Here is a 23,665-nt window from a genome sequence, read left to right on the forward strand (position 1 = left end):
ATTCACGAAATGCAAAAAAAAAAAAAAATTTTGTTCATTAGTTTCACAAATTGCAAAAAAAAAAAAAAAAAGAGAGCACATTTCGTGAATTGCACAACGAAATGCAATTCACTAAAAAAAAAATGAGGTCAATTGCATGCACACACAATTTCTTTCACGAATTGCAAAAAAAAAAAAATGTTGCATTTCGCTACATGTGTAGCGAAATGCAACAATTTATTCGGCACGGAACAGTGTGTGTGTGTGGGTATTTCGTTGGTTATCCAACGAAATACCCATTTTGGTCTAAAAAAAAAAAGCATACTATTTAGGGCTAATGGCTGCAAAAATACGCCATTTTGGTTCCGGACTCGAATCTTTTGCTAGTTTTTAAAAACTAAATAATCTTGCTATAATATGTTATTAGGGGGCATTAATAATGCTATTTATGAAAATTCCCGTAAAGCTATTGGTCGAATACATCGACAACCCCTTAAATTTGTCAGTAATTAAATTCATCTAGACGCTTGAACTAGGACTTGTTCTGATTGAGTTCCTGAATACATGATAAAGTGTTTCTATTAGACTCTTCCGGCTCAAATGTTGAATTAATTCTTTCTGTGCGTGTTCTCAAGCGCCTATTTCGTAGATAAGTTAACCACTTAAAATACGCCAGTTCTCTTTAATGATACGCATTAATCTCAATAAGCCTGAAAAACCCAAGCCTGATTCAATTGAGGTTGATGTGATAAAGTAGGTAACATATATTTATGTGGTTAACTTATCTATGTAATAGGCGCTTGAGGCACACGCAAAAAAAAAAAAAATATCAAAATTTGAGCCGGAAGTGTCTAATATGAACACCTTATCATGTGTTTAGGTGCTTAATTAGAACACGTCATATTTCAAATGTCTAAATAAATTTAATGACAAATTTAAGGAGTTGTCGATGTATTCCATCTGTTATCGTTAATGTGACACTATTTCTTTATTAGTTTGTTATTTTAATAAACAATTAAACTTGAATTTTCCTTCTTACCCTTAGCAGGAAGTTTTTCTTCTCACATAAATGATATGACATGTTTAGAACTATAAGTTTCAAATTTCTTCTAACCACACAAATATTATGTCATGATTAGACTACAAGTTTAAAAAAAAATTGTTTTTCTTTAATTTCTCGATGTGTCAAACTATATCACATAAATTGAAACAAATAGAATATTGTAATATTTTATCATCTAAAGTTATAGTATGTAGTAATCTGATTGCGTGAATATTTGGTATACAAGTAATGCATAAAACTCAGTCTATTAGTTAATGATAAGTGACTTCCCACATCGTTCTCAATCAAGTGTGGATGACGTCCATAGATGTTGTGACTTGTGACGAAATAACATGTCTAGTCCTGTATTTTTTTTATGGTAATGGAAGGTTGCGTTAGAATTAGGGATTTTGCGAAAGTTTTATGGCACGACTAGTGGTCCAAAGCATACAATGGCCTAAATAAACAAGATTAGGTACCAATCACAAAAGCAAATAGAAAAGAACGTACTATATAAGATGCTCATCCAGAAAACCAGAAAAGGAAAGAAGAAAGAAAGCAAAAGTGGGAAAACAAATACGAGTTGCATTATTAAGGATGTCGAGTATTCGGAAAGATGCTGGAATATCAAATATGATTGGTACCTAACCCTCTGTTTGGATGGTTGTTTCCCTTGGTTCATTAATGTACAGTATGATATGATACAGGATGGTGTTGTATTGTATTGTACTGTATTAATGAACACAATGTTTGGATAGACTGTACCATTTGTTGAGGTTTAATAACATTTGTATTATTTGGTTTGACTGTATGGTACTGTATAATAACTTGTAAGTTTACTAAAATACCCTTAACTCTTAATTAGAAATTAGTTTATATATATTAATAAAACTCAGGTAAAGAATAAAATAGGAACTTTAAAAAATAAGTAGGTAATAAGTGGGGGTGGTGGAGGGGTGGGTGGTGTGAGGTGGGTGGTTGTGGGATGAGGGTGAGGGTAGTGGCTGGTAGGGGTAGGGGTGGGGTTGGGTGGTGGTGGTGTGAAATGGGTGGTGGAGGGGTGGGTGGTGTGAAGTGGGTGGTTGTGGGATGAGGATAGGGGTAGTGAATAGTGAGTAGTGGGTAGTGGGTAGTAGGGTAGGCGTGAGTGGTTGTGGGGGTGGGGTTGGGTGGTGGTGAGGGGTAGTGGGTGGTTGTGGGATAAGGGTGGGGGTGGTAGGGGGTGGAGTGGTGGTGAGTGGTAGGGTGGGGTGGGGTGGGGGTGAATGGTAGGGTGAGGGTGGGGTGGGATGGACGATGGAGGGTGGAGGGTGGGGTATAATGGGGAAATGAAATACGTAACCACGGAAAAATCACCAAATCCATGGTTACAAAAATTGGTACTTTTCAAGGTTATATAACCATAGGATGAACCACGGGTTTACAACACCATACCATATAATTTTAAGAACAATGGAAACAAACATGATTTCATACAAAATCATACATTAATGAACCACGGGAAACCACCATCCAAACAGGGGGTAAAAGGAAAACCAATTAACGGCGCAATCAGAATTTTTACTAAGAAAAGTCAAATATAAAGAAATAAAGCTGACTAATAAACAGAGGAAATTTAACACATAATATATTATATGCATTAAAAAATTACCTATTCGCACAATGTAATTACCCATTGGACAAAGGTGGCTCTTTCACTACTATATGTTTACCCTAAATCTGAATGAAAGACATGTATATTTCATACACACATTTATCACTTAATCATAATTTATTTATTTTTGGTAAATAACTAAATGTATATTACCAAGTAGGAAATTGTACAACTCATATCAAAACAGGCAGTTTGGACATCAAGCCCCAAACTTGCCTCATCTGCAACAACATTATCGCCTATACTATTTGTTGTCTACTGTCTAAGGATAGAAATTAAGTCTTAGCATACAACCATCCAACTTTGGCATCCTAGCAGCTCTATAGTGCACTTCTTGGATAATGTTTCTAGTAACCTGCTCAGGTGATCTATGCTCTTCCTTGAATACTCTAGCATTCCTCCCTTTCCACACATGATAGACAGCCCCAGCAAGTGCCATCCTGTAGACTTCTTGAGTTGAAGCCTTTCCCTTTGCATGCGGAATGGCCCAGTGCACCTCATCATTCCAACCCATAGTAGGTCTTGTAATGCTTTGCCATACCAGCAGCTTCTCCCATATCTCTGTGGCATATGCACACTTGAATAGCATATGGTCTATATCTTTAGTTTCCACAGTGCACAGAGGGCACATAGGATCATCCAAATTTGCCCAACAAACAATCCTGTCTTTTGTTTGGAGACTCCTATTTAAAGCAAGATACAGTATGAATAACCATTTAGGGAGTCCAGAGTTGTTACAGAATAGTCTCCTCCAAACCACTTTAGGATGGTCCCCTTTCAGAGCTTTGTAGAACCATTTGATAGAGCAGGTTTCCATTCCAGCCACCATATTCTCAGACCATCCAGTTTGATCAAACAACCAAGTTGCTTTGAGTATCTTTTTGACCATCCAAGATGCTTGTGCAGCCTTTGTGTTCCAAATTTCTCCAGTTTTTACATAATAAGTGTGAATCCATTTTACCCATAATGTGTCCTTCTTCCTACAGATATTCCAGAGCATCTTTCCAATAGCAGCTTGATTCCATGTATATATGTCTAGAATGTTGAGTCCTCCAGCTACTCTAGGCAAGGATAGTCTCTCCCAGGCTATAAGTGCTTTCTTGGACCTAGATACATCTCCTGTCCACAGAAAGGTTCGGCATGTAGCCTCAACTAGTTCAATAACCTTTTTAGGTAATACAAAAGCTTGGGATCAAAACACCTGGATAGAAAACAGGACAAAATGCACCAGTTGTGCCCTTCCAGCATAGGACAAAAACTTTGTAGTCCAGGATTGAATTCTGGCCAGCATCTTATCAATGAGTGGTTTACATTGAAGAATAGACAGCCTCTTTGTACTAAGAGGGATGCCCAAATACCTGAAGGGTAGGTCCCCTTGGGTGAACCCCAAGCATTGTAGAATAGACTGCTGCAACTCTGGATTTACCCCTCTAAAGTAAATGGAGCTTTTATCAATGTTTGCCACCAGCCCAAGATGAACTAGAGAACCTCTGGAAACTTTGAAATAATAGTTGCACTGAATTCAGGTCTCCTTTGCAAAATAGTAGCAAGTCATCAGCAAAGCCAAGCTGTATGACTTGAAGCTTCTTACACCTGGGGTGGAATAGGAACCGTGGCTGATGGATCAGGTCTTTGAAAATTCTAGTCAAATATTCCATTGCAAGCACAAACAAGAAAGGGGACAAGGGATCACCCTGTCTAAGCCATTTCTTGGCATGGAAAGGAGGCATTGGATTCCCATTTATGATGACTCAGTAAGTTACTGTGCTCATACATATCATAATCCACTTAATGAAACATCTAGGGAACTGCAAGCACTCCAAAATCTGCTCAACATAACACTATTCCACAGAATCATAGGCCTTCCTCATATTTATTGTTAGCATACATCTAGGGCTAATACTTTTCCTACCATACCCCTTTACTAACTCATGACTAAGGATAATATTGTCTGTTATCAATCTCCCAGGGACAAAAGCAGATTGGCACTGATCTACTAAGCTATCCATGACTGGCTGCATTCTCATTGTCAAAATTTTAGAAATCAACTTGTAAAGCATTGTGCAACAAGAAATGGGTCTAAACTCAGTGACTCTAGAAGGGTTAGCAACTTTAGGGATAAGAGTAATGGTAGTACAGTTTATTGGTGTATACATCTCACCTTGTTCAAAGAAGTGTAGAACTGCCCCGGTGACATCTTGACCAATTATAGACCATGATTTCTTGAAGAAGTGGTCATTAAACCCATCACAATCAGGAGCCTTTTGGTCATCAATACTCAAGGGCCTGGTACACTTCCTCCTTTGTGACAGGAACAATCAGTTGTAATTGTTGTTCTTTAGTAAGACAGTTTCCATTTTGCATTATTCTAGGATCAATGGCAGGCAGCTGATCAGCTGAGGTACCTAGAAGAGCTTTGTAAAAGTTCATGATCCCCACCTCAATTTGATCTGGATTCTGCAACTGCTGGCCTTGGCTGTTAGTGAGGCATTTGATAGTGTTCTGGGCTTGCCTAATCTTTAAAGATGCAAAGAAATAAGCAGAATTCTCATCACCAAGATGGAGCCATTTAACTCTACATTTCTGCTTCAATATGCTCTCCTTCACTAGAGTCCATTTTTCAAGGTCCAGTTTGAGGGACTTTTCTGTCTAGAATAGTTCAGTTGGATGGTTATGATCCCTCATAGGCAGTTGAACATCAGCAAGCAATTGCCTATATTCCTGAATTTTTTCATCCACTTTCCCCAGCTTAGTATGGTTAAGTTTTTTCAAACTCTGTTTCACCATCTTCAGTTTCCACCATATAGCACCCATATGCTTGTATCTTGTAAGGGTGTCCCAGGCAGTTTTGACAGTCGGGATAAACTCATCAAGAGCTGCCAAGCAATTTAAGAATCTAAATGGTTTAGGTCCATGTTTCCTTCTTGTATCAAAATTGATGCTAAGGGGTGTATGATCTGAGTAGCCTGGATCCATCACCACAACCTCATTTTAGGGAAGTTGAAGCAACCATTCAGGATTCACCAATGCTCTATCAATTCTACTGTAGACCTGCCCATTTGTCCATGTGTACCACCTGTCCATAGCCTTCAGATCAGTCATATTTGTAACCTGCAAAAAAATATTAAAATCTCTAACTTCATTTTCCTGGACAGCACTGCCAAACTGCCTATCCTCCAGATCAGTAATAGTGTTGAAGTCTCCTATAGCAAGCCAGGGTCCTTGCATAGAGCTGTTTATATTTTCAAGGTCATTCCACAGTGCCCCTCTATCCTCTATTGTGTGCAGGCCATAGATAGCAGTTATATAGAACTTAATATTGAGATTTGATATAGTGACCAGTCCATGGACTGTTTGAATGCTCATACTCACTAGATCAAAATCAAGCTTATTTGTATCCCAAATCACCTATATTCTGCCTTTTGGACTAAAGGTGTAGTTTGCACACCATTTTCAATTTGGAGCTAACTTACTAATAACCAGGCTGGCTTTTTCCTCCTTCACTCTATTCTCCAGTATTGCTATGATTCCTACCTCATTATTTTTTATGAACTTTTTTACTTCTTTTTGCTTATAGACTTTATTTACACCCCTCACATTCCATGGTATGATCTTCATTGCTTCTTAGTATTTTGTGTTGTACCCCCATCCACCCCCACCTGATTCTCAAGGAGTGGACTAAACACATTTTCCATGTCTACACCTGCTCTCTCTTTTAGGCTAGTTAGTCTACTCTTTGCTGCTATTTTGGCTTTGACAGTTTCCCATTGTGCAGCTGGACCAGCATTTCCTGGCTTTGATGCTACTTTAGGATTAGGCTGAGTAACCTGTCTGGTTGTATTAGCATTGGTTTTGTGCCCTTTCCCTTGTTTCTGCTTTGCAGGAGGGGCACCTGGGCCTAGGTCCCCTGTTTGTCCTTATTTCTGTGGTGATTGTTTGGAGGTGCTGGTTTCACTGGCATTAGTTATAGGACTAACACTTTGCTGGTTTCCAGGGATAGGAGCTTGAATCTCTATCCCCTGCTCCCCTTGTCTTTGGTGCCATTCTTTCTTTTATTTCCCCTGTCTTTGATGATGTTTCGCTGGTGGAGGATCAGGTTTCACCTCCTGCACCACAGGTCTACACACATGCCCAACTTGAAGATAGACTTGGCAATACTCTAGCACCTAATCGTACTCTATCTTCTGCACAAAAATCTTCCCAGTAGGATCTCTTACTTTTATAGTTTGGGGAAGTGTCTTGGTGACATCCATTTTCACTAGGAGCCTTGCATAAGAGATCTTATCAATATTTGTAGTTCATTCATCCGCATACATTGGAACACCAAGGCCACTTCCTATACGACTTAAAATTTCTTCTGTCCAGCAACTCAGAGGCAAATGAGGCAACTGAACCCAAATAGGGATGGTTTGTAAGACTTCAGTATCAAAATCGAAATTCGGGGTCCATGGTTTGACAGTAATAGGTTTACTTCGCAGGGTATATGGACCTGAGAACATCACCTCATCTCTATCCTCAGAACAAGTAAACTTAATAACAAACTAACCGTCGTTGTGGTAGTAGATTCGGGGCTTGGATGCAAAATTCCACTGGCTGGAAATAAATCGATCTAGAGCCCCAATGGTAGGAGAATCACCCACTACATAGAGAATGATTGCATTTGCCCATTGGGCTACACCTTTTTCCACTTTCTCTTTATCGAGTTGGATGATTTTCTCACCGTAATAGATCATCGGAACAACGTATTTTAGATTCATACCTCGAGCAGCAAGGTTTTGTCTAGTGAATAGCTTGGCCCATTCCTTCCTTGGTTGTTCATGCCCTATCTCTAGTGATTCATGGTTGCCAGGGGTTTGAACTCCTTTCCCATTCTCCGACCTTGATTCCACCAGTAGTTAGGTTTCGATTTGTGCTATTACTTCTGTCCCTGCACTCCCCATGGTTTTGCTCTACTTTGATCCCTGAGTGGGCTTCTTTCGCCCCGCACTCGTGGCGGCGCTACTATCAGAGTGACTCCCCTTCCCCGCCGTCTTTCCATTTGAGGACCTCAATGGGGGCTAAATCTCAGGTAGCTGCCTCAGTGGAGTGTTAGGGTTTACATCCACTCGTTGATTGGTGTCCCCTTTCTTCCCAATGATCTTTGGAATTAGTTGCGCATCCTTTCTAGGTCTTCCCCTAGCCATTTTCCGATAAGGGGCACGTTAGCACTACAATGCGCCGAGAGAGAAACCGCTGGAGAGAGAAAGAATTTTTTTTTCTACTTAATCATAATTAGATGATACTATGTATTCCCACTTTAATTTAAATAGTCAAGCATCTTCTATAACAATATTTCACTATAACGATCAGTTTTTTTTAATCCGATTTTTCATATTAAATTACATATTCTCTATAACAACCTTTCATTATACTAATAGTCAAAAAATATCCAGACAAACTACACTGTTATAAAAAAAAAATCAACTGTGATTTATAATGTCAAAACTAAATATATTAATTTGATGTAAATATGGATGTGAGTAAATATGTACAGTTGAATAAGACTGGTTTTGCTTTCAAGGCAAGCGATGGTGGGTGAAATTTAACGTGAGTCTCTGCAAATTGGAGCTGTCAATTTGTTGGTATTATGGTTCGTTGATTTACCAAGACCCCACTATTAATTAATAATTACAGAGTGCACTTTCTTTTTTCATTATATTATGTGGTGAAACCCAAATAAGATAGTTGGCCTCTATCTTGTAAAGGAAGCTACGCCAAGAGTCACTTGTTAATGCTAACAAATGTCAATTTATGACTTCTTCAGCAACAAGTAATTAAGGTGTGTGATTTTGCGAAGAGACTACCATACACACCAATAATTGTTTTGCAAATTTTATAGAGGTCAGGTCAGAGTGCAAATTACAGAAAAATAAAAAAAACACTACATTAAGGGTGCATAATGCAAAGATTTCTTCAACTTCACAATATCACTAAAGTCACTAAACTACTCGTATATAAGTTGTTCAGAAAATAACAAGTCAATTTTTGGCATTGGAAAATAACACATCATTTGCCACGTCGGCAATTTTTTTTTTCCCAATAATAATAAAGAAGAAATGAATGAAATTTGGACAATTTGACGTTTTCAGACTTCCTAGAGAACTTCTCCTTTTCTCTTTAAAAATGTCAAAAAAGGTGCAAAGTTTTCCCAATAAAGTTCATCCATCTACACTCCTTTAGTACTCCCTTAGCTTCTTTTTACTTATTCCACTTTACTAAAAATATTTTTTCACTTTTATTCATCAACTTTATCATATTAAGAGAAACACAAGTTTTTTATTTTTATTTTACTCTTAACATGAATTACTAATTTTCAAATATTTTTTAAATCTATTGAAACTATACACTAATTAATAAGTAAAATATATAATTCATTTATTAATTTTTGAAGGACGTGCAAAGTAAAAAATGAACAAGTAAAAGTGAACGGAGTGAGCATCAATTTATGTGACAACAGTGGTTTAAAAGGCAGTTCAGGAAGAGCCCTGAGGCAGGGCACTGACAAAACACCCCAGGGCTCACGTGCGGGGCTTAGTTCCTGTGAGGCTTATGCCCTAATATCCCGATAGTAAGCCCTAAACACTCCTAACGCCCAACGCTCGGAGCTCGCCTAACAGTTCTTACACAATTATATGTTAAATTCCTTATTTAAAATCGTTGACCCTCATAATTCTTTAACAAATGAATGATACTAAATAGTTTTTCATCTATAGAAATAAGAAGATTGAGTGTAACTCAAATAACAAGTCATAATATTGCATATTTATTAGTTGAGAACATCGTGAGGGTGAATATATCTTAATATTTCTTTTAAAAATACATAGTCGAATTGTATATTTTCACTTGTCATTGGTCTTTTGTCCTATGTATCAAAATTATCATATTTTATTATTTCTCTATTTGAAAGTAATTTTATTTTTATTTATGAATGAGTTACGTTTTAATTATAATACTGATAAAGTTTATTGATTATTTGTTTATAGCGACATAAAATGAATAGTATGACAGTAATATTATTTGAAGAAATTGGGATTTTTTTCATTGTTTGAAAGTTAAGATGTTAGAGTTGATTTGCATTTCGTAATAACTTTTATTTCATTGTATTGTTTATACTTATAAGATTATATTATATATAATTACAAGTTGTAAGTGGCGTATAATGAATTGCTTTAATTAGTTTTTTGTGAGGATCAAGCACATATGTGTGTGTGTGTGTACATATATGAATATTTCATTTATTTACAGTTTTTTTTTATTTTTTTATATAATTTTATCTATTTAAAAATATTTATTGTGATTATATTATTTTATAAAATATAAAAAATTAAATAACCATGAGACTTACGTCCCGTGCCGTGGGCTTACTTCTAATCGATGCATATATAAAATGCCCCGCCTTTTAAAACACTGGTGACAACTTTAGTCAAATTAGGGAAGGGGGAGTAACAAAATTCCATACACCCAAGCAAAGACCAATTCAACAGCTAAGAAATACCATAAAAATCCCCGATGAATAAATAACTTCTGACCACACACGAGATCCATAGATACCATGGAAACAATTCCTCAATTTCTATTCTATATCCTATCAATATGTCAAAATTGTTTTGGCTTCCCAAACTCAATAATTAAGCAAATCCATCAAAATTCAGCTCATCTGTGACCTGTAATTAGTGTTTCTATAAACCTTAATCCATCAAATCTTGGCGCAAATTTATCTGATGATGGCTGCACTTGCTGTGGCGTTGAATAATTTTCATTCCTTTTCTTCTGACTACCATCCTGAAATAATTTTTAACAAGAATAAAATAATTAAACTTTGTCAATCCTATAATGACACGAAAAAAAAAGGAAAATTCAAGAAAATGAAGATGAAAAATTTAACTTTTTTTCCCACACCCAAGAATTGGACCTGGGAAAAATCATTATGCAGAAATATAATTAAACAGAAACTGATCTAAATTTTAGCAAATGTGTATGAAGAGGTCGAACAGGATTCAAGACGGAGCTAGAATTTGAATTTATGGGTTCTAAATTTTAAAATAGAAAGTCATTGGTTCTTAAATTATTTATATATAAAAAGTGAATTTTCTAATACAAATACAGAATTTATCCCAAATGCCCAAAACTATTGAATTTTGCTAATCCCTAATCGGAATGCTAGATCCGCTCCTAAATAGGACAGTGAATGTGGCACCACTTATTGTTCCACTCTCACAAATTATCTGCTGAAATTCTCTTTTACGTACTCTTCAACAAATACTAATTAAGAAGAATTTTTAACTATTTTACACTTGGTATTTGAAGGGCCCATAATTCAGGTGTTTATAGTGTTTATGAACGATCAAAAGGAATGCTCACTTAGTCATTTTCAAACTCCTTAATAAGATACTAACTCTTAGAAGAAAAAAAAATTAATTTAACTAAATTGCCTCTAATTTAATAGATATTGAAATTTGATCGCATAGTACCTAATAAGAGCAAATCTTAGTTAATTCTTTCTTAATTTGATGAGTGAATACTCTTTTTACGTCAAGAAAAAAAGGCTAAGTGAAGCTCTTTATGATCCGGAGAGAGTAACTAATTAGGATGAAATGAAAAAAGAAATTGTATTAAACTTTTAAAATAATTTGAAACAATTATTTTTAAAAATCACAAAGACATACAAGATAAGTAATGCGAAACAGGACAGGAAAGAGGAAAATCAAGTTAGAAATTTTTACAGAAAAAGAGTAGAGAAGAAGGGCAAGACTGAAATTTTACCTGATTACGAGAAATTAGAAAATTGAATGAAGATGTGGAACTAGAAATGGCGGTTGCAGAACCTACCATCACACAGGCTGCTAACACTCTCATCTTCATTTTATTTGGGTAAATGGGCGCTGAGATCTTCTTCTTTTTTTTTTTTTTTTGGGGCAGATTTTTGTAGCTGAAAGAAGTTTTAGTAATTTGTTGTGTGGGAGAAATGAGAGGAAATATTTTTATGTTTGGGGAGTAAGGAAAATAGTTGGGTGGATTATAAAGGAAGTGGAAGCATTAATTGGACGGCTGCATAAGTGGGACCTTCACGTTGGTCATTATTCATATTATTCAGCAACTATTTTCCGCCATAGATTTTTGGCATTAGATATATTACAGTCTTATTTGGACTTGCTGAAATTTATTCCATTTTTCTTCCTTAACTTTCAAGGTCATGTAAAAGGTAGATGAGAGTCTGAAAAGAAGTTGTAAAAAGGGCGGAAAAAGTGAGATAGATGGATGACCCTTTGTATTTTTCATAACGATAACATAGATACCTTAACTTTATTAATCATCAAATAGACATATATTTGACATATGTGTTAAGATTAGTTTGATGTGTCTTGGAAATGAAAGTGCACTTTCCCACATCAGTGGTGAAAGATACTTGGATAACTCTAACTAGCTATCCCTAAATGTGTGAGTAAATATGTTATACATTATATATTAACGATTTGGACTTGGATCGGATCCTAAATTAAATACTTTATTTTTATTTTTGTAACAGAAAATTAGTTTATTTGAATAATAGGTGTCATTTCTGGAAGGATCTGATGTTTGCCTATATAAATAAGAATTCACAACGAAGTAGTATAGGAAATCTGCAAGTATATTTTGACTTTGATGTATCCTGAAGAGAATCGTTTGTAATTCCCCAAAATCTGAATACAACAGATAGCACTTCAAGGATAGTCGCATCTTCACGCTTCAAAGCTGTTTTTTTTTTTTTTTTTTTTTTTTTTAATTTTCTGTTAATTTTTTCTTTCAATATGTGTGTCTTGTGAACAGGGGTGAATCCACCCCTAAGGGTGGGGGTGGCATGGCACCCACTAGATTAATAATTTTTTTTATATACCTATGTTATAATTTGCTTAAATTAGGTTAAATATTTGATCCTCCCCCTCCCCACCCCCCTCCCCGTCTTAAATTAGACAAAGGTGTCACAGCTGGTAGACATAAGTTTGAATCTATCTTGAATATTTTTCGACTCCCATTTTTCTTTGTGCTTTTTACTTCCTTTGTACCAGTAATTTCCTTTTCGGCTCTCCCAATTTTCTATTTATCTTTTTATTATTTATATTGTCTTTCATCTTTTCTATTATTTTATTCGTGATCTCTAGCGAGAACACACACATAGAAACTTCAAAATCTCTTAAGTTGAGCATTTATCTAAATCTCAAATCTGTGAGTATTTAAATCGAAAAACTTGGGTCTTAATGGAAATTTTGGATTGAGATAAAAAGTCAATTTTTTTTTTTTTATAATTTCTTTTGTTATTACTTCCTCCGTCCATGTTTACTTGTCTATATTTGACTTGGGACACTCTTAATAAACAATAAATAGAATGAGAAATGAATTGAAGTACTTAATAATATGGGTAAAATAGGTATAAAATGGTAAATTATGTCTTGGTTTTTCAGACTATATAACTTACAAGTAAAAATGGACATATATTTTTAGTATAATGGACAAACAAAAATGGACGGAGGGAGTGTATTATAAAAATTTATGCTATTCTATAATTGTTAAATTCAATTTAAATCACTTTACTACTTAAATTGTGAGGAAAATTTCGTAAGCACTGCTTAGAAAAAACATGAAATTTATGATTTATTTTTGAGAACTTGTAGTTTATCTAATTCTACATTTACTTGTGGGGTGTATTTATCTATTGAAGAGTTTTTCTATTATTTTTCTTATTTTGATTGGTGTAATTCCCTTATTGAAGATGTTATTTTACTTATACATAAGAGATGCAAGTCCCTTGATGAAAATGTTGACTTTACTTATGTTAATGGGTGTTAATATGTGTGATTCCTTGTTTAAGATGCTAATTATGTTCGTTTCTTGATTTTTGAGATGTAATTTCATATTTGCAAAAAAAAAAAAACTATTAAGTTGACCCGAACAAACTAAAAAGAGATGGACCCGACCCAAATACACGTTCCTAACAAGATGCATATTGAAGAGAATTGTGGCACCCGCCACCTTCAAATCCTAGATCCGCCTCTGCTTGTGAACTCCTCACGCTGACATGACAAAATATATTTTTTGCCCAAAACATATTTTTTAATGTAATGGCGAGGGATTCACGAAACACCACTATGACAAGTAAATGTGTCTATCTGATCATGCATTGACAAAGTTAATGTATTAATCTATATAATAATATAAAGCTGGGCATAGACAAGGTGATGTGACACCTCTCTATTGTTACACCTCGGAAATTTCTCTGTGAACGTACAATGAATAGACCAACGAAGAGTATGAGTGTACGATGTTTTACTAAGAAGGGGATGACTACTTATGAGTTTTGAAATTGCGAAAATTGCAGATTTGCACTTCGGCCCAGTTGGTCGTAAAATAGAATACGGCCCATAAAGTGGTTTACGGACCGTAAACTGCTATCGTCTTTCAACATTCCAAAACTCCAACTTTCTGCCAAATGTCTAAATGGTTAAATACGACTCAGAATACGGACCGTAAATCGAAATACGACCCGTAAACTGTGACCGTAAACCACCATGACCTCTAGCAAACCTTTTTGGTTCTGTTATGCTTAAATACGGTCGTGAAGGACGGACCGTAAACCAGAATACGGCCCGTAAACTGGGTTTACGGCCACTGTGCACTTCGACTACTGTTCATAAAAATCAGATTTTAAGTTAAGTATAAGGGACCCTTTTTCATTCCATTCATTTCATTTCCACTCCACACTTCAAGAAACATCTAGAATACTCTCTAATATTCATCCACAAGAGAATCAAAGCAAAATCAAGATCAACAACACCAAATTCATGAAATCAAGAGTGTGAAACTCATTAAAGTTCATCTACACCAAGAAATTACAAAGAAAGTGAAGTAGGGTTTTTGGTATAGAAGAGTATTGCTACTCAAGGCTCGTTCCTACTATATCTAAGGCAAGTTTTATGACGTTCTCATGATGATTGAAGTATTTATACGTTGAAACACTTGGATTATAGTAGAGTGTAGTAAATGGGTCATAAAATGTGAATAGTGCCATAGTTGAATGATAGTTGGATTAAATTATGAATGTTGATGAGTTGGGAGTAGAAATATGTTATAAATGACGTTTAGACCATGAAATAAGTGTGATGTATGAGAAAATGTGATGATGAGATAAACCCCATAAATGTGGAGAAATTGGGGAAAAATGGTGGAATGTGGTAAATGTAGATAAATGACGATTGTTGATACGATATTGTGAGTGTTGTTGTGAATGGTTGGTAGTTGAAATGAAACATGGGAAAAGTAGTAGAAACAAAGGAAATGCTGCCCAATTTTCATAAAAATAATAGCGCGTTATTCTCGTCGATTGACTAACGATGGTACGAATTCTCTCTTGAAGGTAGAGACGTAACATCAAAGGAAATCAAGCGAGCGATAGCATAGTTAAACGACAAATGTATGTGAGGCTTATCTTTTCTTTAAAAAGGCATGAATCCTTCAAGTCTTATATAATCCTTCTACAAAACGAAGCCTATGAGTCCTTCAATATATTGAATTACATATGAATATGATGGTGATGATAATGAGCTAGAGTATAGCGATTCAAGAAATTGTGGCATGATGTTCCTATAACGCTAATGATGCTATCTTTGTTAACACTCGCTTTATACTCTATGTCCTTCAGGGCGAGGTATGATACTCATAAACGTTCATAATATAATCGGGGGTTCACGACCTTACGTCACCCCGACATAGTGTGGTTGCCCTTAAAGCTTAACGTATGCTCTTAATGCTAATATATGATATGTCTATAAAATGATTAACAATGCTAGTTGTAATACGATGATGATATGTATAAGATGCCAAGAAATGATAAGATGATGCAATATTATGAGATGTGTAATAGTGATGTGTTATGACTGACTTTGTGATGATAAGATTCCACCGTGCCTATTTGGCCGGGCATGTCACCGTGAATACGGGCTGCGTATGATTCCACCGCGCCTATATGGCCGGGCATGATCACCACTAGTGGGCGGCATATGAGGATTACCGGACGCGGGTAATGATGCGGAGTATGATGTGACGATGTACGTGATGAAGTATGTGATGATGTATGTGATGATAAATGTGATGATATAGGGGATATGACAAAACATATATACTATGATGACGTAAAATATGATATATGCAAAAAGTATGTTGCTTATAACACTCAAGCAGGTTATATCTGTTCTTACGATTCATGATGCTTCTATGACATTGTTCATTTCATTCCTGCCTTACATACTCAGTACAATGTTCGTACTGACGTCCGTTTTCTTTGGACGCTGTGTTCATGCCCATAGGTAGACAGGGAGGAGATCTTGCTCCGGACTCTTAGAAGCTGTTAACTGACTGAAAGCACTCCCTTGTTCCGGAGGTGCTTAGGATGAATCTTTTGTGTACAGTTATATGTGTAATCCAATAGAGGCTCGTAGATACTCAATGTGGGTTATGTGGTTTCACGACGTGGACATTGTGTAAATATATTGATATATGTTATTGTATAAAAGCATTATGTTTTGTAATGAAAAGCAGTTTCTTTTGTAAAATGAGCATGAAATCAATAAATGATTGTTGAATGAGTCTAAGAAGTAATAGTACGAGCGGTGCTCGGTGGTTAGCCCCGGGTACCCGTCGCGGCCCCTAGTTGGGTCATGACAGAAGTGGTATCAGATCAGTTCGTCCTAGGAAGTGTCTACGTGCCGTGTCTAGTAGAGTCTTGTTTATGGTGTGTTGCGCGCCACATTAATAAACAAGAGGCTGCGGAACATTTAGGAAAATGACCATCTTTCTTCTTATGAGATCGTGCGATAGAGCCGTGTATAAGATTTTATCCTCCCTAATTGTGTGTTGCGATTTCAGAATGCCGCCCAAGGGAAAAGCTATAGCCGCCCAGAAGGGCAAGACTACGACAAAGAGACGGGTAGAAAGAGAGCCTCCGGTGAATATTGGAGAAGGCGAGTCACAAAATGTGACTCCATCTAGCACTTCCTCTACCCCGCCTAATGTGGAATGGCAAGGAGGAGCTCCAACTCCAATTTCTCCGCCGGTTGCTTCGGGTCAACAAATGACCGAGGCCATTCAGTTATTGACACAGTTGGTTGCCGCCCAGGCACAACGGCAAAATGCAGGCCCGAGTGATCGATCAACCAGTACTAGATCCCGTGACTTCATGACTTTAAACACTCCGGAGTTCTGTGGGTCAAAGCCAGATGAGGATCCGCAAGGCTTTATCGATGAGATGTTGAGGACTTTAAAGATTATTCATGCCTCCGAGACTGAATCCGTGTTGTTGGCCTCTTATAGACTCTGGGATGTGGTAGTCTTATGGTATAATAATTGGGTATTATCAAAAGGAGAGAATGTGCCTCTACCCATATGGCAGGAATTTGTGGATGCATTTATTCGTCACTATTTACCACCCGAGATTCGCCAAGCTAGGGCGGATAGATTTCTGAATTTGAAGCAAGGAAGTATGAGTGCCCGGGAGTATAGTATGCAATTTAATTCTTTGGCCAGGTATGCCCCCGCTATGGTGGCTAACATGGGAGATCGCGTTCACCGATTTGTGAATGGCTTGGGACCACATTTATTCAAAGATTGTTTGACGGCTTCATTGCAAGATGGGATGGACATTTCTCGTATACAGGCCCATGCCCAGAACTTAGAGGGGCGACAACAACCATCGATGAGTGATCGTGATATGGACAGGAGGCAAAGCAAGAGGGCTAGATCTATGGTAGAGAGCAGCGAGTACAGAGGGGGATCGAGGCAGAATTATTCTAGGCAGTCAGTCCAGACGGCGACTAGCGCACCTCTCAGATTTCCAGATAGAAGATTTGATCGCTCCTTTCGCTCGGAACAGGGTCAGAGCTCGAGGGCTTCAGGTTCCCAGTTTGAGGGTGACTATAGTCAAGAGAGACCCCATTTCCACGATGTAGTCGGTGCCGCAAATTACACTCAGGGCCATGTCGCTAGGACACAGATGCCTGTTATGTTTGTGGGAAGAGCGGGCATATGATGCGAGATTTTCCCTCACGGTATGGTAGAGGTGGGGTTCAGCCCACAGGTTCAGCAGTTGGTTCCTCGTCAGCGTGCCCGGTAGGACAGGCTCCCCAGATGTCAGCAGGCCCAGGTAGAGGCAGAGGGGCAGTGTCACGACCTAGCTAGGGGCCGCGACGGGTACCCGGAGCTAGCCACCGAGCACCACTCGAGCTACTACTCATCTTACTCACTTACTGCTCGTTTATCAACACTATACACTAATTGTAGGAAAATCATATTTTATATGGAAACATAAATGTTTTATATACATTTGCCTCCCGGCCATCAAAATAATATATACATATAATAACATCTTGTGAGACCATCTAACCCACACTGCGTATCTACAAGCCTCTACTGACTTACTATACATGTAGACGGAACAAGACTCCGTCATGCCCAAAATGTACATATGTACCAAAAGGATAATCATAAGCACCTCTGAACGATGGAGTGCTCTAAATCAGCTGACAGCTATTAAGAATCTGGATCAAGCTCACCTCCCTGTCTACCCGTGGGCATGAACACGACGTCTAAAGAAAACGGACGTCAGTACGAATATTGTACTGAGTATGAGAGGCATAAACAATGAAGAAAGACAATAATAATATAATGAGAACTCAATATGAAACATCTGGATCTGACTGACAATCATAAGAGAAGTAATGCATGCTGTCTTACTCGTACTCATCATCATATCATATATGCATAATATGTAAGCTGCCCGTCCATATCGGAATGGTGTGATAATCAATCACACTAGCCTGCGTCTAGGCCTCCCGCGTCCGGGGTATCATCTCATGCCGTCCACTAGTGCTGTCTGCCCATGTCAACTGGTCATGGTGTATCCGTATAGCTGCCCGCCTTGGCGGTGACTGCCCGGCCAACTAGGCCCGGTGTGATGCAATCATGACATGCTCATCATAAAATACTTATAATAATATGCTTATCAAAATATACTTGTCATCGTACATGCATAAAGACTCTAAAACAACTGCATTCTATCGAGGTGACGTAAGGTCGTGAACCCTCGATTCCATTATGAGCATATATGAACATTCTGCCTCACCTTGAAGGGATTAGTATATATGGTGAGTGTATACAAGGAACAACATCATTTACTTTTTAAGAACGTCATGTCATATCTCTTGACTCATATAGCTATTCATGATCTTAGGCTCTTGTCTTTCCGGGATATAGGAGAATCATGAAAAGGGAAAAGAATCATATCATGCCATTCATGCCATAGAAATAAAAGGAATAGCCTCACATACCTTGGTCGTTTAGCTAAACTATCGTCCACTTGTTCTCCTTTAATGTCACGTCGCTACTTTCACGAGAGAATCCGTATTAATGTTAGTTAGTCGACTTTAGGGAATACGTCACTATTTCTAGAGAAAATTGGGCAGCACTTCCTTTATTTATACTACTTTCCCCATAGTCTATATCAACTCCCAACATTCACAAAAACATCCACAACATTACAATCAACAACATCATTTATATATACTCACCACATTCCACCATTTTTCTCCAATTTTCCCACATTTATCCTTATAACTCATTATTGTGTTTTCTCTTATTTAATTCTTGTTTCATGATATAAACATCATTTATAACGTATTCATAATCACAACACATCAACATTCATGATTCAATCCAATTAACATTCAACCACTTGCACTATCCACCCATTTATGACCCACTTGCTATGCCTTTCTATAATTCAAGCTTCTTAGTCTTCTAATACCTTAAACAACATGATAAAGTCATGAAACATACCTTAGATGATGGTGGAACAAGTCTTGAGTATCAATACTCTTTTATACTAAAAAATCCTACTTCACTTCCTTTGCAATTTCTTGGTATAGATGAACTTTGGTGAGTTTCGCACTCTTGATTTCATGGATTTGGGTGTTAGTGATCTTGATTTTCACTGGTATTCTTATATTGGAAGAGTTTTGGAATGTTCTAGAGAGAGATTGGGTCGTGGAGAGAGAAGATGGAATAAATAAAATGAAATTAGGTCCTTATTTAAAAGTTGAAATCTGTCCCGACATCATTATACGGCCCATTATACGGGCCATATAAATTTATACGGTCCGTATAATCGACCGTAAAACTGCTCCAGTGGCTACCCTGTTCTGTGTCAACTTGACGGTACATTATACGGGCCGTATAAATTTATACAGTCCGTATAATTGACCGTAAAATCATCTCTTCAGCAACCTCATTCTGTGACTCTTTTACGGTTCATTATACGGCCGTAGAACATTATACGTTTCGTATAATCGACCGTATAACCCATCAGATCACTGAATCTTATTTTCGTCACTTCGTTTGATCTCGGATCCTTAGGGAACCTTCTTAACAATTCTTTAACACTTAGATACCAATCTAAGGGACGTTATCACTCGTCTCAAACACATCGCATACGCTATGTCCTTTGCTAGCCTATTCACTGTATGCTTAATGGGAAAATTTCCGAGGTGTAACAGGCAGCATCTACTTCAGGTGCCACCCAGCCCCGCGTATATGCTTTAGCCGGACGACAGGATCTCGAGTCCTCCCCGGATGTGGTTACAGGTATCTTATCTATATTCTCCCGTGACGTGTATGCATTGATAGATCCCGGTTCTACATTCTCTTATATTGCTCCGTATGTTGCTAGTTGTATTGGGGTGAAACCCGAGTCAATTAAACCTTTTGAGGTACTCACTGCGGTTGGTGATCCCGTGATAGCAAGCAAGTGTACAAAAATCGTGTCATTGTGATATGTGATCGTCAGACCAAAGCTGATTTGATTGAGCTGAAAATGGTAGATTTCGATGTAATCATGGGTATGGATTGGTTGGTCTCGTGTTATGCAAATGTTAATTGCCACACAAAAGTGGTTCGATTTCAATTCCCAGGAGAGCTCGTACTTGAATGGAAGGGTAACACGGCATCCCCAAAAGGTCAGTTTATTTCCTACCTTAAGGCAAGATGATAACAGAAGGCTATATTTGTCATTTAGTTCGGGTGCATGACACAGAAGCAAAGTCTCCAATATTTCAATCTGTTTCGGTGGTGAATGAATTTTCGGATGTATTTCCAGATGAACTCCTAGGTCTTCCCCCAGAAAGAGAAATTGATTTCGCTATTGATGTGTTGCTGGACATCGAGCCCATTTCTATTCCTCCTTATCGAATGACTCCGGCAGAATTGAAGGAACTAGAGGCACAGCTGAAAGACTTGCTTGACAAGAGGTTTATTATACCCATTTCATCGCCGTGGGAGCACCAGTCTTGTTCGTGAGAAAAAAGGACGGTTCCCTACGTATGTGCATTGATTACAGACAGCTGAACAAGGTGACGATAAAGAAAAAATATCCTCTTCCGAGGATTGATGACTTGTTTGATCAGCTGCAGGGTGCCAAGTGGTTTTCTAAAATCGACTTGAGGTCGGGTTATCATCAAGTAAGAGTTAGAGAAGCGGATATTCCCAAGACTGCTTTCAGACAAGATATGGCCATTATGATTTTCGAGTAATGTCATTTGGGTTGACTAATGCTCCGGCTGTGTTTATGAACTTGATGAATAATGTGTTCAGGCCACTCTTGGATTTATTAGTAATAGTATTTATTGATGATATTCTGGTATATTATCGCACTGAATCATAACATGCAGATCACTTGCGAATTGTTCTTGGCATTCTTCGAGCCCGGGAAATATATGCGAAATTTTCAAAGTGTGAGTTCTTGCTGAATTCTGTAACATTTCTGGGCCATGTCCTTTCAAATGATGATATTCGAGTCGATACTCAGAAAATTAAGGCTGTGAAGACTTGGCCAAGGCCTACGACACCTATAGAAATTCATAGTTTTCTGGGGTTGGTAGGTTATTACAGAAGGTTCGTAGAGGGTTTCTCGTCTATTTCAGCCCCATTGACGAAGCTAACCCAGAAGTCAGCCAAATTTCAGTGGAATGATGCTTGTGAACGTAGATTCCAAGAGTTGAAAGGCAGATTGACCTTAGCTCCGGTCTTAACACTTCCAGAAGGGTCGGATGACTATGTGGTATATTGTGACGCTTCCGGTGTCGGATTAGAATGCGTATTGATGCAGCATGGAAAAGTTATTGCATTTGCTTCGAGACAATTACAGAAACACGAAAGGAATTATCCAACTCATGATCTCGAATTGGCTGCAGTTATTCATGCCTTAAAAATATGGAGGCATTATTTGTATGGTGTGCATGTCGATATTTATACAGACCACAAAAGTCTTCAGTATATTTTCAAGCAAAAGGAGTTGAACCTGCGGCAGAGGCAGTGGTTAGAATTGTTACAAGATTATGATGTGAACATATTGTACCACCCGAAAAAGCGAATGTAGTAGCCGATGCGCTTAGCCGCCGATCAATGGGCAGTTTATGTGAAGTCCCTCTGGAAAAGAAAGAAATGGTTCATGAGCTCCGCCAACTAGCTAATCTTGGAGTACGTGTAATGGATTCGGGTAATGTGGGGATTAGTATCAATGATCCCACGATTTCGTCCTTGGACATGGAAGTGAAAGAACGGCAATATGAAGATCCTAAATTATGTCGTTACAGAGACACATCTTATGGAAAAGAGAAGTCTTCATTCGAAGTTCCTATAGATGGAATTTTTAGATACCGAGGCAGGCTATGTGTGCCGAATGTGGCAGAATTGCGCCGGCGAATTCTAGAGGAAGCACATTATTCTCGGTATTCCATTCATCCAGGTGCGACCAAGATGTATCATGATCTCAAATTGATATATTGGTGGGATGGCATGAAGAGGAACATAGCAGAATTTGTAGCACAGTGTCTAAATTGCCAACAAGTAAAAGCCGAACATCAGAAGCCAGGGGGCTTATTACAAGCAATGAAAATGCCTACTTGGAAATGGGAAGTGACTAACATGGATTGTATTGTGGGATTACCTCGTTTTCGAGGCATGTATGATTATATATGGGTGATTGTGGATAGATTAACAAAGGCAACTCATTTTCTTCCGGTTATAACTACCTACTCAGCAGAAGATTATGCAAGGTTATATCTCAAGGGAATTGTGCGACTTCATGGTATTCCATTATCTATTATTACAAATAGAGGAGCACAGTTTAAAACCAAGTTTTGAAAGTCCTTCCAAGAAGGTCTAGGCACTCAAGTGAAGCTTAGCACGACATTTCATCCGCAGACCGACGGACAAGCCGAGCGTACTATTCAGACCGTGGAAGATATGCTACGAGCATGTGTGCTGGATTTCGGTGGCAGTTGGGATGACCATTTGCCGCTAATCGAATTCGCATACAACAATATCTAGCATTCAAATGGCTCCTTATGAAGCCGGAAGGAAGTGTAGATCTCCAATTGGATGGTTTGAAACAGGAGAAGTACAATTAATAGGCCCCGAATTGATTCAGCAAGTAGTCGAGAAAGTCAAGGTGATCCGAGACCAATTGTTAACAGCCCAAAGTCCCCAAAAGTCTTATGCGGACAACCGCCGACGGGACTTGGAATTCCAGGTTAATTATTGGGTATTTCTGAAAGTATCGCCAATGAAAGGGGTGATAAGATTTGGTAAGAAAGGGAAGCTAAGCCCTAGATACATTGGACCTTACAGAATTATCCGCAAGGTGGGACATGTAGCCTATGAACTGGATTTGCCTTCGGAGCTTGAATCAATCCATCCAGTTTTCCACGTTTCGATGCTCCATAAGTGTGTTGGAGATCCCACAAAGATTGTCTCGATAGATGATGTGCAAGTAACAGAAAAGCTAACCTATGAAGAAGTGCCTATTGGTATTCTAGACAGGCAAGTGTGAAGACTTCGAAATAAAGAAGTAGCTTTAGTCAAAGTGCTATGGC

General features: G+C 37.9%; 2 protein-coding genes across 2 annotated transcripts; both read right to left on the reverse strand.

The window, feature by feature from the left end:
- Positions 1-2,937: 2,937 nt before the first annotated feature.
- LOC132637842 (uncharacterized) lies at positions 2,938-4,872 on the reverse strand. Its single transcript, XM_060354870.1, has 4 exons — positions 4,837-4,872; positions 4,593-4,690; positions 3,904-4,165; positions 2,938-3,840 (listed from the first exon to the last, which is right to left on the reverse strand). The coding sequence occupies exons 1-4, from the start codon at positions 4,870-4,872 to the stop codon at positions 2,938-2,940; spliced, it is 1,299 nt and encodes a 432-aa protein (XP_060210853.1).
- A 74-nt stretch (positions 4,873-4,946) lies between these two features.
- LOC132637843 (uncharacterized) lies at positions 4,947-5,651 on the reverse strand. The gene is made up of 2 exons (XM_060354872.1): positions 5,373-5,651; positions 4,947-5,324 (listed from the first exon to the last, which is right to left on the reverse strand). The coding sequence occupies exons 1-2, from the start codon at positions 5,649-5,651 to the stop codon at positions 4,947-4,949; spliced, it is 657 nt and encodes a 218-aa protein (XP_060210855.1).
- Positions 5,652-23,665: the final 18,014 nt, after the last annotated feature.

This window comes from Lycium barbarum, chromosome 4 (genome assembly GCF_019175385.1).
Source record: "Lycium barbarum isolate Lr01 chromosome 4, ASM1917538v2, whole genome shotgun sequence".
NCBI lineage: Eukaryota > Viridiplantae > Streptophyta > Magnoliopsida > Solanales > Solanaceae > Lycium > Lycium barbarum.

What these genes read in the sequence shown, in the direction of transcription:
- LOC132637842 (XM_060354870.1), bottom strand. Translation starts at nt 4,872, where the DNA reads ATGTCACCGGGGCAGTTCTACACTTCTTTGAACAAG. An exon ending in AGTCATGAGTTAGTAAAGGG is followed by an intron (nt 4,166 to 4,592) that starts GTATGGTAGGAA and finishes CAAAGTTTCCAG; the next exon opens with AGGTTCTCTAGTTCATCTTG. An exon ending in ATGCTGGAAGGGCACAACTG is followed by an intron (nt 3,841 to 3,903) that starts GTGCATTTTGTC and finishes TTACCTAAAAAG; the next exon opens with GTTATTGAACTAGTTGAGGC.
- LOC132637843 (XM_060354872.1), bottom strand. Translation starts at nt 5,651, where the DNA reads ATGGATCCAGGCTACTCAGATCATACACCCCTTAGCATCAATTTTGAT. An exon ending in ATAGGCAATTGCTTGCTGAT is followed by an intron (nt 5,325 to 5,372) that starts GTTCAACTGCCT and finishes GAACTATTCTAG; the next exon opens with ACAGAAAAGTCCCTCAAACT.